Source organism: Anguilla anguilla, chromosome 3, assembly GCF_013347855.1.
Source record: "Anguilla anguilla isolate fAngAng1 chromosome 3, fAngAng1.pri, whole genome shotgun sequence".
NCBI classification, from domain to species: domain Eukaryota; kingdom Metazoa; phylum Chordata; class Actinopteri; order Anguilliformes; family Anguillidae; genus Anguilla; species Anguilla anguilla.
Genome location: NC_049203.1, coordinates 44,141,456 through 44,157,914, shown reverse-complemented (window position 1 = coordinate 44,157,914; position 16,459 = coordinate 44,141,456). Strand labels below are relative to the sequence as shown.

The 16,459-nt window shown below is 45.9% G+C and overlaps 1 protein-coding gene across 4 annotated transcripts in view; it reads left to right on the top strand.

Annotated features, from left to right (window-relative positions):
* Positions 1-16,252, top strand: part of atp7b (ATPase copper transporting beta) — a 36,676-nt gene extending 20,424 nt beyond the window's left edge. For all 4 annotated transcript variants that reach the window (XM_035407708.1, XM_035407707.1, XM_035407706.1 and 1 more), the window contains exons 11-21: positions 493-647; positions 798-932; positions 4,718-4,912; positions 5,726-5,908; positions 7,230-7,431; positions 7,811-7,945; positions 8,368-8,510; positions 10,546-10,749; positions 11,371-11,488; positions 14,230-14,332; positions 15,946-16,252. In XM_035407708.1, the coding sequence (XP_035263599.1) occupies positions 493-647; positions 798-932; positions 4,718-4,912; positions 5,726-5,908; positions 7,230-7,431; positions 7,811-7,945; positions 8,368-8,510; positions 10,546-10,749; positions 11,371-11,488; positions 14,230-14,332; positions 15,946-16,219 (1,847 nt within the window). In that variant the 3' untranslated portion in view covers positions 16,220-16,252. The remainder of the gene's footprint in view (positions 1-492; positions 648-797; positions 933-4,717; positions 4,913-5,725; positions 5,909-7,229; positions 7,432-7,810; positions 7,946-8,367; positions 8,511-10,545; positions 10,750-11,370; positions 11,489-14,229; positions 14,333-15,945) is intronic.
* The last annotated feature ends 207 nt before the right edge of the window (positions 16,253-16,459 follow it).

Genomic DNA, 16,459 nt, shown 5'->3' with positions numbered 1-16,459 from the left:
TGATGTCCCTTCAATGGCAGCTTTTCTCTTGATGAATAGTGTTTATGATTGTGGTTGCCTATTGGCTCTCAGTGACTTCACTACTTCCCTGTGTTTGGAATACCAAAGTGTTACAAACACTGCAGACTTTGTGTTCGGAAACCGTAATACCACGGATCTAGGTTAAATACAAAAAATCACATTGGGCGGGAGCAAATAAAGTCAATGTATGGGAAACACTTGTGTGTGTGCATGTGTGTGTATGTGTTTGTGTTTGTGTGTGTGTGTCTGTGCATGTGTGTGTGTGTGTGTGTGTGCATGGTGTCTGTTGTAGATCTGTGTGTTTCCGTGTGCATGGTGTCTGTTGTAGATCTGTGTGTTTCCGTGTGCATGGTGTCTGTTGTAGATCTGTGTGTTTCCGTGTGCATGGTGTCTGTTGTAGATCTGTGTGCACCCGTGTGCGCGTGCGTACCTGGTGTGCGCGTGACTGACTCGCGGCTGTGTGTCCTGTAGGTGAGCCCATGCCGGTCAGTAAGAAGCCCGGCTGCACAGTGATGGCTGGTTCCATTAACGGCCACGGCTCCCTGCTGGTGAAGGCCACGCACGTGGGCGCAGACACCACCCTCTGCCAGATCGTCAAACTGGTGGAGGAGGCGCAGACCTCCAAGGTCAGCCGTGAGAAACAGACGTTCACGTGCGCACACAAACACACGAGCTCACCACATGGACGCACCACACAAACCCACACTCACACACATTCTCTTGGATTGTTCATTCGCTGGTTTGTGAGAATAATGTCATGTGTGTGTTTTTGACAGGCCCCAATCCAGCAGTTTGCGGACAGGCTGAGTGGCTACTTTGTCCCTTTCATCGTCATCGTCTCTGTGGCAACGCTCGTAGCGTGGCTCGTCATTGGCTTTGTGAATTTTGACATTGTCGCCGAGTACTTTCCCGTAAGTAACAAAAATCATTTTCTCACATATATTTTCACGTGCCAGCCATATGTGATCAGCCTCTTTGATCAGTGTGTCTTTGATCTTTGATCATGTCTTTGATCTTTGATCATCCTTAACCTGATACGGATGTAAACACCAGCAATTATTTGCAAGGCAAATAATGCAAAGCAAAACCCACGTATCTCTGGTGGAAATGACCTGCAGAGGGAAACCTTTGCTGTGAGCTCATCACAAAAGGCAACAGCTGTAGTACGCAACATCATACTAGAGACTGCCAGAGACAGGAAATATTGTGCAGGTGGACGGAAGAGTGGAATGGAAGCTATTGTCGCAGAGTCAGTGAAGCGACTGAAGCTGAAAAGAGATTGGATATTCAACAAGACAGTGATCCAAAACATAGCTAAAAGTCAATCAAGAGCTACTTATAAGTACGAAGGATTAATGGATTGTAATGGCCATCACAGTCCCCAGACTTGAATATTGAATATGCAGTGCATGCAAGAAGACCTAAGAATATTTCTGAACTAGAAGGGTTCTGCAAGGGGAATGGGAAATGGGAAAAAATTCAGAATAAAGCCAGAATAGAAAATACAGTTAACTGGCTACAAAAAACATCTGGAAACTGACTTCAAATGAGGTGTTACAGTGCTTAGTACTGACTGATAGTGTGCTGAAACTTTTGTGCATGCCTCATTTACTGTTTTTTTTTTCTTTTTTCAGTCTGTTAAGTTCAGCAAATAAAAATCAAATGTGCATTGAAATTGACACAAATATGTCATGTTTAAATTTGTTCCCTGCAGAAGTTGCGTTCTTTTCGATCAACAAAGCATGCAATTTGACCAGGGATGCCCAAACCTTTGTGTGTATTTTCGTTAGTGTCCTTGTGTCTCAGGGCTACATGACTGTGAAGTTGTGTGTGTGTGTTACAGTACGTGTGTCTGTTTGTCTCAGGGCTACATGACTGTGAAGTTGGGTGCGTGTGTTACAGTACGTGTGTCTGTTTGTCTCAGGGCTACATGACTGTGAAGTTGGGTGTGTGTGTTACAGTACGTGTGTCTGTTTGTCTCAGGGCTACATGACTGTGAAGTTGTGTGTGTGTGTTACAGTACGTGTGTCTGTTTGTCTCAGGGCTACATGACTGTGAAGTTGGGTGTGTGTGTTACAGTACGTGTGTCTGTTTGTCTCAGGGCTACATGACTGTGAAGTTGGGTGTGTGTGTTACAGTACGCGTGTCTGTTTGTCTCAGGGCTAAATGACTGTGTAGTTGGGTGTGTGTGTTACAGTACGTGTGTCTGTTTGTCTCAGGGCTACATGACTGTGAAGTTGTGTGTGTGTGTTACAGTACGTGTGTCTGTTTGTCTCAGGGCTACATGACTGTGAAGTTGTGTGTGTGTGTTACAGTACGTGTGTCTGTTTGTCTCAGGGCTACATGACTGTGAAGTTGGGTGTGTGTGTTACAGTACGTGTGTCTGTTTGTCTCAGGGCTACATGACTGTGAAGTTGGGTGTGTGTTACAGTACGTGTGTCTGTTTGTCTCAGGGCTACATGACTGTGAAGTTGTGTGTGTGTGTTACAGTACGTGTGTCTGTTTGTCTCAGGGCTACATGACTGTGAAGTTGGGTGTGTGTGTTACAGTACGTGTGTCTGTTTGTCTCAGGGCTACATGACTGTGAAGTTGTGTGTGTGTGTTACAGTACGTGTGTCTGTTTGTCTCAGGGCTACATGACTGTGAAGTTGGGTGCGTGTGTTACAGTACGTGTGTCTGTTTGTCTCAGGGCTACATGACTGTGAAGTTGTGTGTGTGTGTTACAGTACGTGTGTCTGTTTGTCTCAGGGCTACATGACTGTGTAGTTGGGTGGGTGTGTTACAGTACGTGTGTCTGTTTGTCTCAGGGCTACATGACTGTGAAGTTGTGTGCGTGTGTTACAGTACGTGTGTCTGTTTGTCTCAGGGCTACCTGACTGTGAAGTTGGGTGTGTGTGTTACAGTACGTGTGTCTGTTTGTCTCAGGGCTACATGACTGTGAAGTTGTGTGCGTGTGTTACAGTACGTGTGTCTGTTTGTCTCAGGGCTACCTGACTGTGAAGTTGGGTGTGTGTGTTACAGTACGTGTGTCTGTTTGTCTCAGGGCTACATGACTGTGAAGTTGTGTGTGTGTGTTACAGTACGTGTGTCTGTTTGTCTCAGGGCTACATGACTATGAAGTTGGGTGTGTGTGTTACAGTACGTGTGTCTGTTTGTCTCAGGGCTACATGACTGTGAAGTTGGGTGCGTGTGTTACAGTACGTGTGTCTGTTTGTCTCAGGGCTGCATGACTGTGTAGTTGGGTGCGTGTGTTACAGTACGTGTGTCTGTTTGTCTCAGGGCTACATGACTGTGAAGTTGTGTGTGTGTGTTACAGTACGTGTGTCTGTTTGTCTCAGGGCTACATGACTGTGAAGTTGGGTGTGTGTGTTACAGTACGTGTGTCTGTTTGTCTCAGGGCTACATGACTGTGTAGTTGGGTGGGTGTGTTACAGTACGTGTGTCTGTTTGTCTCAGGGCTACATGACTGTGAAGTTGTGTGTGTGTGTTACAGTACGTGTGTCTGTTTGTCTCAGGGCTACATGACTGTGAAGTTGGGTGTGTGTGTTACAGTACGTGTGTCTGTTTGTCTCAGGGCTACATGACTGTGTAGTTGGGTGGGTGTGTTACAGTACGTGTGTCTGTTTGTCTCAGGGCTACATGACTGTGAAGTTGTGTGCGTGTGTTACAGTACGTGTGTCTGTTTGTCTCAGGGCTACATGACTGTGAAGTTGGGTGTGTGTGTTACAGTACGTGTGTCTGTTTGTCTCAGGGCTACATGACTGTGAAGTTGTGTGTGTGTGTTACAGTACGTGTGTCTGTGTGTCTCAGGGCTACATGACTGTGAAGTTGTGTGTGTGTGTTACAGTACGTGTGTCTGTGTGTCTCAGGGCTACATGACTGTGAAGTTGTGTGCGTGTGTTACAGTACGTGTGTCTGTTTGTCTCAGGGCTACATGACTGTGAAGTTGTGTGTGTGTGTTACAGTACGTGTGTCTGTTTGTCTCAGGGCTACATGACTGTGAAGTTGTGTGCGTGTGTTACAGTACGTGTGTCTGTGTGTCTCAGGGCTACATGACTGTGAAGTTGGGTGTGTGTGTTACAGTACGTGTGTCTGTTTGTCTCAGGGCTACATGACTGTGAAGTTGGGTGTGTGTGTTACAGTACGTGTGTCTGTTTGTCTCAGGGCTACATGACTGTGAAGTTGGGTGTGTGTGTTACAGTACGTGTGTCTGTTTGTCTCAGGGCTACATGACTGTGAAGTTGGGTGTGTGTGTTACAGTACGTGTGTCTGTTTGTCTCAGGGCTACATGACTGTGTAGTTGGGTGTGTGTGTTACAGTACGTGTGTCTGTTTGTCTCAGGGCTACATGACTGTGAAGTTGTGTGTGTGTGTTACAGTACGTGTGTCTGTTTGTCTCAGGGCTACATGACTGTGAAGTTGGGTGCGTGTGTTACAGTACGTGTGTCTGTTTGTCTCAGGGCTACATGACTGTGAAGTTGTGTGTGTGTGTTACAGTACGTGTGTCTGTTTGTCTCAGGGCTACATGACTGTGAAGTTGTGTGTGTGTGTTACAGTACGTGTGTCTGTTTGTCTCAGGGCTACATGACTGTGAAGTTGGGTGCGTGTGTTACAGTACTGTGTGTCTGTTTGTCTCAGGGCTACATGACTGTGTAGTTGGGTGCGTGTGTTACAGTACGTGTGTCTGTTTGTCTCAGGGCTACGATAAGAACATCCCCAGGACGGACGTGATCGTGCGCTTCGCCTTCCAGGCCTCCATCACCGTGCTGTCCATCGCCTGCCCCTGCTCGCTGGGCCTGGCCACGCCCACCGCCGTCATGGTGGGGACGGGCGTCGGCGCGCAGAACGGCATCCTCATCAAGGGAGGAGAGCCGCTGGAGATGGCCCACAAGGCACGGCCAGTACCCGTTTCCTACTTCCTGTTTACGGTCCTATTTAACGTGGCAGATATCTGTGGTATCGATGCCCAGGTGCAGTGTGGACGAGGGCTCATGCCACTTAGTGTCCCGGAGAATCTGTGCAGTTAATGGGAAAACTGAAAGCTAACGATTCACTAGAATCAAATTTCCATGCAATTGATACGGACGAAAAAAAGCAATTGTATTGAGACATGCTGTATATTGTATAGGAACATTTGATGTCATTGATCTTGGGATAGGAGTGTCCGACGGGGACAGGAGGTAGCATCTACTGACCTGGCCAATAGGATGAGACGGTAACGTCTTGGTGTAATACGCTGCCTGCTAACATTCAACCTGCCTGGCCAGACCTGGCCATCAGGCTAAGATGTACTGGCCCTTTAAAAAATCTGACTGCGGTTTTTATTATTGAGCCAAGAGCGTCACACTGCCTCCAGAGTGTTGAAAACAGGGAGCAGACACACTCCAGACTGTCCACAGACTTTTGCTTTCTTAGCTTAGCAAAGTGTCCCAACCCCCCTTTATAGACGTTTCCCATCATTTTTGTGCACAAATCGCAAACCACAATGGAGCATCATTCATGGAGGAAGACAGAGCGTGACACAGGGTTCGCTTGTAGGCGAAACGACAGGTCCAAGCAAACAGGTCCACGCGGACACAAAAAAGAACTGCTCAGGGTCCGCTGTGGTTCCCTCTCCCTACCGACTCCCGCCAGCCTTGTTCAGTGCTGCACTGAGGCCCTCTGAGTGCAGTACTCCCTGCCTGAGACGCCCTGTTCTCTCGCAGATCAAAGTGGTGATGTTCGACAAGACGGGCACCATCACGAACGGCGTGCCGCGCGTCACCCGGGTGCTGGTTCTGTGGGAGCGGGCGCGGCTGCCCCTGCGGAAGATCCTGGCGGTCGTGGGCTCGGCAGAGGCCAGCAGCGAGCACCCGCTGGGGGCGGCGGTGACCAAGTACTGCAAGGAGGCAAGAGCAGTGCGCCCCGAGGTCTTCGTCTCGCTCTCGGTCTCTCCCTCCCTTTCTCCCTTGCTTTCTTTCACCCGGTACTCCCTCCCTTTCTCACTCTCTCTCCCTTTCTCCCTTGCTTTTTTTCACCCGGTACTCCCTCCCTTTCTCACTCTCTCTCCCTGTTTTCCCTTGCTTTTTTTCACCCGGTGCCCCCTCTCTCACTCCCTCCCTTTCTCTCTCTTTCCTCCCTCTATTCTTTTTTCCACTTCCCTCTTTTGTTTTTGTAGACTGATCCTTTTGTTTTCTGAGAGGAGCTGCTGTTTTTCTTTTGTGTGTATGTGTGTGTGCGTGTGTGTGTGTGTGGGGGGGGGGTTAGTTGGCATAGTGACACAAATTGTGTAAGAGCTGGAATATGTCCAGGGCTAGTGTGTGTGTGTGTGTGTGTGTGTGTGCGTCTCTGAATATGTGTATATATGTTGGCATCTGTGCATGCATGTCTGTGTGTGGTTGTGTTAAGTCCTGCTGAGCTTTAGTTAACCTCTTGACGTCAGCAGCAGTTGGTAATTCCTCTGAATGATATCGTGTTGCGTGTGCCATTCAGGCCTTCTGGGATACGCGGAACGTACCGGATAATCAGCAACCACTCAAGAGTGTTGTTCACGTGTCTTACACACAGACACATGCACGCACGACACACACAGTCACACACACACGCACACGCTGTCAGCACAGACACAGACACACTCATAGATACATGCTGCAGTTTCTAAAGTGAGTTTTACTATAAAGAAGACGTTGTCAGCAGAGAGAGAGGCACATTCCCAGAGGGACATTCAATGATGTTTGGTAAACCGCACTGTCTGTGGTTTAGGTTAGTTTATAAAAGCCTATTTCTTCATCTCCAGAACTTTAAATGAGCTTTATCTGTACTCCCCACAGCACTAGAAGCTGTAATCTTTCTTGCAGATGACAAGGTAAATGCTGCTCTGTGTTTTAGTCTGTTCTTCTCATGGCACGTAAATAAAACTGTACCTTCGATAAGAAAAAATGGAAAGTGAATGGAGAAAGTAGGCCATGTGTCAATTTGTGTCTTGTCTTTGTGTGTTTCCCCTTCTTTGTGTGTGTGTGTGTGTGTGTGTGTGCGCATGCATGCGTGTGCGTGTGGTGTGTGTGCGCATGCGCGTGTGTGCGTGTGTGTGTGTGTGTGTGTGTGTGTGTGTGCGCATGCGCGTGTGTGTGCGTGTGCGTGTGTGCGTGTGCATGCATGTGTGTGGTGTGTGTGCGCATGCGCGTGCGTGTGGTGTGTGTGCGTGTGTGTGTGTTTGTCTGTGTGTGTTAGGAACTGGAGACAGACATGCTGGGGTACTGTCAGGACTTCCAGGCAGTCCCGGGCTGTGGGATCAGCTGTAAGGTCTCTAACATTGAGGGGATCCTGCTGGCCGGCCCCAACAGCCGCAACGCGGAGAACACACAGCTGACCATCCACGGAGTCACCACCGACGAGTCCAGCCTGGTGATCGACCCCGACCCCGCCCCTGCAGGTTAGACTGGCCCCGCCCCACTCGCTCTCCCCTTCTCATCCCCCCCCCCCCCCCGCACTTCATAGAAACATGATCAAGAACAGAGGGCAGGTGTGTTTATGTATACTCTGTGTGTGTGTGTGTGTGTGTGTTATCTGGTGTGTACTTGGACAGTGACACATTTCTTGTTGTTTGTTTAATTGAAATACCCTTAAATTAAAGTAGACAGTCTGCACTTCAACCTCAAATTTATCGTTTCATTTCAAATCCAATGTTTTGGAGTACAGAGCCAAAACAACAAAAATTGTGTCAAATACTTACAGACTGCACTGCATATATATATATGTGTGTGTGTGTGTGTGTGTGTTAATCTCTCTGGCTGCTGCATATGCTTCCTCAGGCCCCTCCTACTCAGTTCTGATTGGGAACAGAGAGTGGATGAGACGCAACGGCCTGCACGTCAACACCGACGTGGAAGACGCCATGTCCAGTCATGAGATCAAAGGGCAGACCGCCATCCTGGTGGCCATTGATGGTACAGTCCAGATTTAATAATGCTGCTGGGGACTGTAGATGGTATACTCCTGGTTAAATATTTAACCGAGTTCAGGGATACTCAAATATGGCCCCAAGGCCAGTAGTACTGCTGGTGTTCATTCTTTCCCTCTAAGCAGGGTCTAATTTAGATTTGTGATATCAGGTGAGTGGCATCTAACAACCTACTGAAAACATTAACTTACTCACCGTATCTGGTGGAATCAGTAGTACTGTTATAGAATAGAAAAACTTTTATTTTTCCTAGTGGGAACTTCAGGTATTGAAGCTATTAGCCTTGATAGCCAGATTTGAGTATCCCTGCCCGGGGGTTTGTGGATGGTACTGTCATGGGTGTATGAAGACCGTGTGGCAGGTTCTGGCTCCACCCGTCCTGATGCGATGCTGCGATCTCTCTGTCAGGCGTGCTGTGCGCCATGCTCGCCATCGCCGACACGGTGAAGGCGGAGTCCGCCCTGGCCGTCCACACGCTGAACAGCATGGGTATCAGCGTGGTGATGATCACCGGCGACAACCACCAGACAGCCAAGGCCATCGCCGCACAGGTGAGGGGAGGTCTCCGGGTATGGGGCGGGTTTAAATTGGCCAGGGTTCAGGTGGTTGCCTCTGCAGTGGTTCCTCTTAATCACGCATCAGGTTACCAGTTGTCCCCAATAGGCACTTTTACACAGTCAGGCCAGTCTAGTTGAGCCAAAAGCTGTAGTGAGTTTGACCCTAAAGTATGGTAGGCAACAGCATGACAGTGCTATAGATGTTTCTGGTTTTTGTTTGATCCCAGATTGATTACAAGAGTTTGATGTTGGGTCTAGCGATATTTTGATATATTCATATTTTTTTGATATGAAGTTCATATCAATATTTACAGTATGACAGTTACACTAATATAGAAATATTTAATGTATTGGATACAACATAAATATTGTTTCACAACAATCCTTCAATTGAAAACTATTGTAATCAAATAATATCAACTCTATAGTACAATTCACTGTCCCAAAATAGTGCAATCCCAGTTTCATTGGTGCACATCAGGAACATTTTTTGCACATAGCTAGCTGGCTAACTAAACAGTTAACTTGCTAACCAGCTCTTTGATTGTTTGAAGACTTTAATGTCACTCATGATGCCATGCTCATACACTCACCATCTTCTGGGAGTGTCAGGAGTAAATTGGCAAGGTAATCCAAAGTCCGTTGGCAATAAAACGATAGTCCATCTTCCAATTTTGTCCTTGCAGTCCTCGAGCAGCTAAGTTAAGCGAATGCTTAAAACGGAATCCAGCTGATCCACGCCAATATAAACATAGTGTGTTTTTCTCTTGCTTATTTCATAACCTCATAACCTATTTCATAACCTCCGACTCATAAACGCTAGAACAATTAAAAAACTCTTGGACCATTTACCCTGGAGATTGGATTTTATTTCAGATGAAAATACAGTTGGAACAGTATCAATGATTGGCAGGTACCCATTATTATTTTTCCGTTGTCATGGTCACAATAAAACAATTGCACGTACTGCAATAGCCGACCTAGCACAATTTAACCAGAGTGTATGATTGACAGAACCAATGTGTTGTATAGCCCACCAGGAGGGTGTGTTTTTCCTCTGAGGATATTCTGTACATGAAGCTATATCCCATCAATATTCAATATTCAAATATTTAATCAATATTCAGAGGGTCTGTCAGACTTAATTTGCATGCAAGTCTGAATCTGAATTCATAAAATGTGCAATGCTGTTTTTTTAACATTTCTGGTAACTGAAATAGTTGGTGGGAGAACACAACAGTAAATGAAAAATAATGTGAATTGTTACCAAACCATGTAGTGTTTCATTTCCAGTATACATACGATCACATGCCATAGTTTGTCATAAAGTATTGAATATATTCTTTTATGTAGATATTTTCCATCAATAAATTGATATTCAAAAAATCTAAATATTGCTGGACCCTAGTTTGATGTATTCCTTAGAGCTGAGCCTGAATGTTCAGATCCTGAATGGTGAACTGCTGAGTAGCTGCAGCACATGGTCACTGTACTGCTGGCTATTTTCCTGTCCTTAGAGGTACCAAATTCACTCTGAATGCCTCCCATACAGCTCCCCCTTGTTAGTAACATCATACTCCCATTGGCCGTTAGCTTCCAAATTTCTATAAGAAGTTACCTGTGATTACCTCGCTCTTGATTGTGACTCCACAATCTTGATGAAGCATAGGCACAGCTGTGGACAATAAAAAAAAAAAACAATATTAAGTTGGTGCTAGAAAAATTCAAAAATTCAACAGTCCCACTGTTGAATTTTTGTAAGCCTCCCCAGGAGTACAAATAGCTATATACTGTATATATATATTGCACATGTGTATCATGTGTAGTACAGATTGTTTTAACTTTGTTGTATGGTTTATACCTCTGTGTAACCTATGAATCCACCAATTTGATTGCAGTTTATACAGAAATTAATTTTATGTTTTGTAGCTCAACATGCGTTGGTGATCCCTGACCTCCCCCAGCAGAGACCCTGCCTGCACCCTGTGACCCATTTTTTTTCCCCGTGCTCGTGTGCGCCGCCCTGCAGGTGGGCATCAGGAAGGTGTTTGCAGAGGTGCTGCCCTCGCACAAGGTGGCCAAGGTGCAGGAGCTGCAGGAGCAAGGCCTGAAGGTGGCCATGGTGGGGGACGGGGTCAACGACTCGCCCGCCCTGGCCCGGGCCGACGTGGGCATCGCCATAGGAACCGGCACCGACGTGGCCATAGAGGCGGCGGACGTGGTGCTCATCCGGGTAGGGGGAGAGTGGCAGTACGGGGCTAACAGTTAGGAAAAACGTGCAGTGCAGGCGTGTCTGGTCTTACCCTGGAAGAACCGGTACAGGTGTGGGTGCGTGCTGTTGTTCTAACCCCACACTGACATACCTTACTCTTAGGTGAATCGGGTGTTTTAGTACGCACCAGCCAGCCTGTCTGGGATGAGACTGGACACCTCTGACAGAGTGTCTGTTTCCTTAGTGTCAGGCCTAAGACCAGGGGTGTACATATTCTTTAATGCCCATAATTTTGGATGAGATGTTGGATGTCAGGTGTCCACATACTTTTGGCCGTGTTGTGTGTCTTAAAGCTCATTCTGCTAAACAGAGGGCTTGGGAAGTTGAATTGCTGTCTTTGTTTGGGGATTCCTTTTTCCCAGTTCCACATTCAACATGGTATGGCAGAATAATGATATGGCTACATATAATATATAATATAACTACCAGTTCTATTTTTCTGTATATGCATATCATGCGTAAGTATATCATATTGTGGAATGTTCGACTCAGATGTCTTTCTGAAATGCTGGTACAGTAGTACTCGAATGCTAAGACCTCAAATTCTGTCTGTCTGTCTGTCTCATCCCTCTTTCCCCTCAGAACGACCTGATGGATGTGGTGGCCAGCATTGAGCTGTCTAAGAAAACGGTGCAGCGGATACGCATAAACTTCGTCTTCGCCCTGATCTACAACCTGCTGGGGATTCCCATAGCAGCTGGTGAGTGGGCGGATCTGACAAAACAGACAGGGAACTCCCCACCCTGCGTAATGGGAAGTACTGCTTTAAAAAATTGCATCATTCTTTCATTATTATCAGTTATGTATTGTTAATAATAATGGCCTATTCATAATGAATTTTAAGAACAATTTTTTTGTTATATGTAATGCATGTAAACAACTCAGCTTTATCATAACCATGAATTATTTCTCAGTATAAATGCTGAAGAAATACCTTTGCCATTGTGTCTTTATTTACAATATCACACAACACATGCCAATACATTTTGTGTGGCGTAAAATGTCAGCGACTGAAAACGGGTGTGTGTTTTGGGATTTTCTGCCAATAACTGTTCTTACGTAATGATCTAATTAGCCCTTGTCTAGTATTTGTGAATAGCACTGGTGTATACAGCGGAAAGTTAATACAATATAATTGATTTGTGACAGAAAGAAGCATATACCCTCGACCGACCCTACAGAAGTGTTGTCTCCATGAGTTGTGCACCCCTGCCTGTGTGCAAGTCTTGAGAGATGTAAAATGCAGACCAGTATTCTGTTAACAGCAAAGTCAGACCCTGCTAAATGAGCGTCCAGCTACAAGAAAGACACACACAGCGCCCCCTGCAGGACTGTTGTGGGGTGACGCTGGTATACTACTGACCGGCCCTGTTCCTGGAGGGCTTCCGGGTCTGCTGGATTTCATTGCTACTCAGCGTTTAACTGTGACAGGACAGTGAAGTTTCAGGAATAAACAGAACACCCCATAATGGGAACTGTCAATCATTGATTTATTTGAGCAAATCAAAAGAAGAAGGTTTAAATGCGCAAGTCACTGATATCAAAGGGCAGCTCCACCCATATATGATTTGATGAAACTGGTCAATTAAAATAGTTGATTGTTGACAGTTAATTCACCTTGCCTGGTTTATTTGGTCTTAATCGACTGCTGATTTTAAGGGATAAAAAAGCGATAGTCCCTGTGGCTTTACAGTTCCTGGTTTGCAGACTCCTGCTGCCAAGCTTTGTCTTCCCAAACTCACTTTTTGGGAAACTGAGCTCATTCTGCACCCCGCAGACCTTCCTGGCGTCTTAAGAAGATAACTGTGAATCGTTAGCCAATTAAAGGTGTATAGCAAGTACTGCTTGCAAAAGAAAGCCAGCGTGCGGTGATTTAGGCACCTATGAACACTGGTACCCTGGGCCATGGAAACAGAGGGGTCCTGACTGATAGTATTATCAGCTGAAACAGACCAGCCAGCAGCCGTGAATCAGCATTCTTGCACCTTTCAGTTGGGTAAACAGAGAGGACTGACCAATGCATGAGGCGCTCGCATTCCAGCAACGCTTGGAGCCTGTTAGCCAGGACCATGAGGATATCTTCTTCTGATCATTCATTATCGCAAGATCCTCAGACATGGAGCACTTATGCCAGTCCCTTTCCTCAGTAGACATGATGGCATTTTTTAAGTATGTCTTCCCAGCCTTTAGGGGAATTAATGTTCAAAAACAATTTTAGACTGAAGTTAATGAAAGTTATTCCATAATAGCTCTGAAATTATCTCTTAGTCTTCTGTCCGTTAAGACATATAACGGACTTACAGTGCTCGCATTCATCCAGGATTTTGTGTGTTTACCCAGAGGGAATCCTGCATTGATGCGACCACTGTAAGTCAGCCACAACAAAATAATTACTCCTGTTTCTTTCAGCCAATTGTCTTTCATTGTCTGACAGCTGTGTTGTTGATAAAGCACTTTAATCACGCGCTAGCTAGCTTTCTCTTATTATTGCAGCCGAAATTGGTCTTATTATTGCACATAACGGTATTGGGCCATAACATTAAAACAGGTCATTAGAATTTTTTATTTCATAAATGCTTGCATTTATGCAGTTTATCCATGTCAACTTCCTGTTAAATCTGTAAAAATGAAATGCTTCTTGAGGCTGAATTATTGTTATTATTGAGTCATCACAATAATTAATCAGAACATCGAAACATTATTTGTAGTTCATTTCATCTCGCTATTTCGTCTTGATTTCGTTATAACTGGCATACAGCAATTATGAAAGATGTACATTTATTGTGTTATTATTATTATTGTGTGTTGGCATATTATGGCATAAATAGTTATTTTTATCAGTGTTATTTTTTGTGTAAAACAGATTCTGAAATGTCAGGCGTTCCAAAGATGCAGCATTCCATGGGCTAGTGCAACCACTAACTGATCAAACAGACATAGATATATCTATCTCTAGAGGTGTCAGTGTGTTGAAAGTTGTGTTGTGTGTTGTGTTATCGGTGTGTGTATAAGCCTATGGCTTGACTCATGTTACAGGTTATATATACAATTGCTTGCATGTTACCTGTTGTGTTACAGGTATCTATGTATGTGTGACTCTGCATAAGCCTCAGATGTGTTACCTGTTGTGTGACAGGTATCTGTATGTATGTGTGACTCTGCATAAGCCTCAGATGTGTTACCTGTTGTGTGACAGGTATCTGTATGTATGTGTGACTCTGCATAAGCCTCAGATGTGTTACCTGTTGTGTGACAGGTATCTGTATGTATGTGTGACTCTGCATAAGCCTCAGATGTGTTACCTGTTGTGTGACAGGTATCTGTATGTATGTGTGACTCTGCATAAGCCTCAGATGTGTTGTGTTACCTGTTGTGTGACAGGTATCTGTATGTATGTGTGACTCTGCATAAGCCTCAGATGTGTTACCTGTTGTGTTGCAGGTGTGTTCATGCCTGTAGGGTTGGTATTGCAGCCGTGGATGGGATCCGCAGCCATGGCTGCCTCTTCAGTGTCTGTGGTGGTTTCATCTCTGTTGCTCAAACTGTGAGTTCATTTATCTCCAGTCATCTGAGTTCATCCATCCGTCTATTCAAAAAATCATCTGCGATTCAGACACTTGTCTGTGTACTTGTAACTTCACCCATGAGCACATCTACCTCTATTTACCTGCACTGCCACCCAGCTGTGTACTGACTTAACTGACTGTATGCATTTGCCACATTTCTCATATTTAGGGGAGATAAAACAAACGTTTCAGAAGACATCATGTGTTTTATCTGCTTTATCTGTATAAATCCAATTTAGTCTCTGTCCTTTTAAATACTGGTAACTTGAACTCATGGGGACCTAATGAAGGAACAACAAAGCGAGAGAATTCTGTGGTGTGAGAGGTGTTAAAATGATTTAGATGTTTTCCTTCAACAAGCAGCAGGGAGCAGCAGCTTCGCAATAACACCGGTGGGCTCAAGTATGCCCCCTGGGGTCGGTTTCTCATAGAAGGTTCCCGTTATCTAGTTACCGCCAGAAGCGAAACCAAACCTTGTTCATCTCTCTCTCTCTATTTCTCTCTCTCTTACTGTCTCTCGGTGTCTCTCTCCTCTTTCTCCAGGCTTTGTTTTTCTGCGCTCACACTAGTTACAGCTGCTCTTTTGTGAGTGAGGGGGCGTGTTAGCAAGAGGGCAGTTTCAGCGAGGGTACTGAGCTCCTAATGCTTTCCCCCCCCTCTAGACTGTAATTTGAACATCCAGCATCTCTACCAAAGGTGCATTGCCATAGAAACCAGAAAATCGAATGATGGGGGGGGGGGGGGTGTATCCAGTATGCCATCTCTAGGGGGGTCCACCCACTCCTGAAATCTCCCCTCACCTCTGGTCCTCTTTCCTCTCTGTTCTGCTTCTGGCATATATGTGTGTGTCTGTGTGTGTCTGTGCGTGTGTGTGCGTGTGTGCGTGTGTGTGTGTGTGTGTGTGTGTGTGTGTGTGCATTTGTGTACTATACTGCTTCTGCTATCCACTCCAAACTATTATCTCAATTCGGTACTAATGGTCTTTATTCTGTGGCTCAGGTTGGTGAGGAATGTGTTGCTGAAGTGCAGTATGTTTCACATTACACATTTTACATACATCATGGCAACCTTTCAGCAAAAAGGTGCTTTTACTGCTGAGCCTACCTCTTCCTGGCCTTCTGGCTGTGATACTAGTTACTTGTGATACCCATCTTTTTGTCTGTAATCACTATTATTCTATTATGTAATTTGTGTATCTACATATTTCCATCCCTGCTTGCTAACTTCCACTTTCTTTTCCTCTCTTCCTCTCAGTCTCTTTTTCATTTTATAATATAAAAATATATAAGGTGCTTTTGCATTTAGAACCTAGCCACATTGTTCAACAGACAAACATTTGTGTGAACAAAGCAATAATGATGGCAATTTAATATTTTTTTAACTGCTCTCTCCACTAATTAACTGTTAAATCGTAACTGTTAAACCAACAGTCCATGTCCTCTCTCTCTCTCTCTCTCTCTCTCTCCTGTCTAAAATAAAAACAGATTGATAATAAAATAATAACTATGACGACAGCAACAATAACAGTGGTAATTATTATTTCTCGTTTGATTTCATGGTGCATCTCATCGCCTCGCTCCGTCCCTCTCAGGTATAAGAAGACGTCGACGGAAAAGTACGAGATGCGGGCGCAGGGTCAGATGCGGAGTCTGAGCCCCTCCCAGGTGAGCACGCACGTGGGCCTGGACGACCGCCTGCGCAACCCCCCCCGCAGCCCCGCCCTGGGCCTGTGGGACCGCGTCAGCCGCAGCAGCCGCCGGTCGCTCGCCTCCTCCCTGTCCGACCGCGACCGCGACCGCTCCTCCCCCCACCAGGACCGCCGCTCCCTGCTGGACAGCGATCGCGGAGACGATCTCATGGCCTAGTCTGCGGGGGTCTGTGGGGGGTGTGGGGGTGGGCACCCGGGGGTGGGCACCCGCCTCATTCCGCCACCAGGAGGAGCCTCTGCTCCTTAAAGCTAGAGGAACAGGAACACACCGAGTGCCAATGCGACTGTGACCCACGGTCTCGTCCAGGTCGTGCCCTCGCACCCTTCACCTTAAAGGGATTTAAAGCGGATCCCGTCCCAGAGTGCAACAGGACAGACTGTGACGGTTTACAAGTGC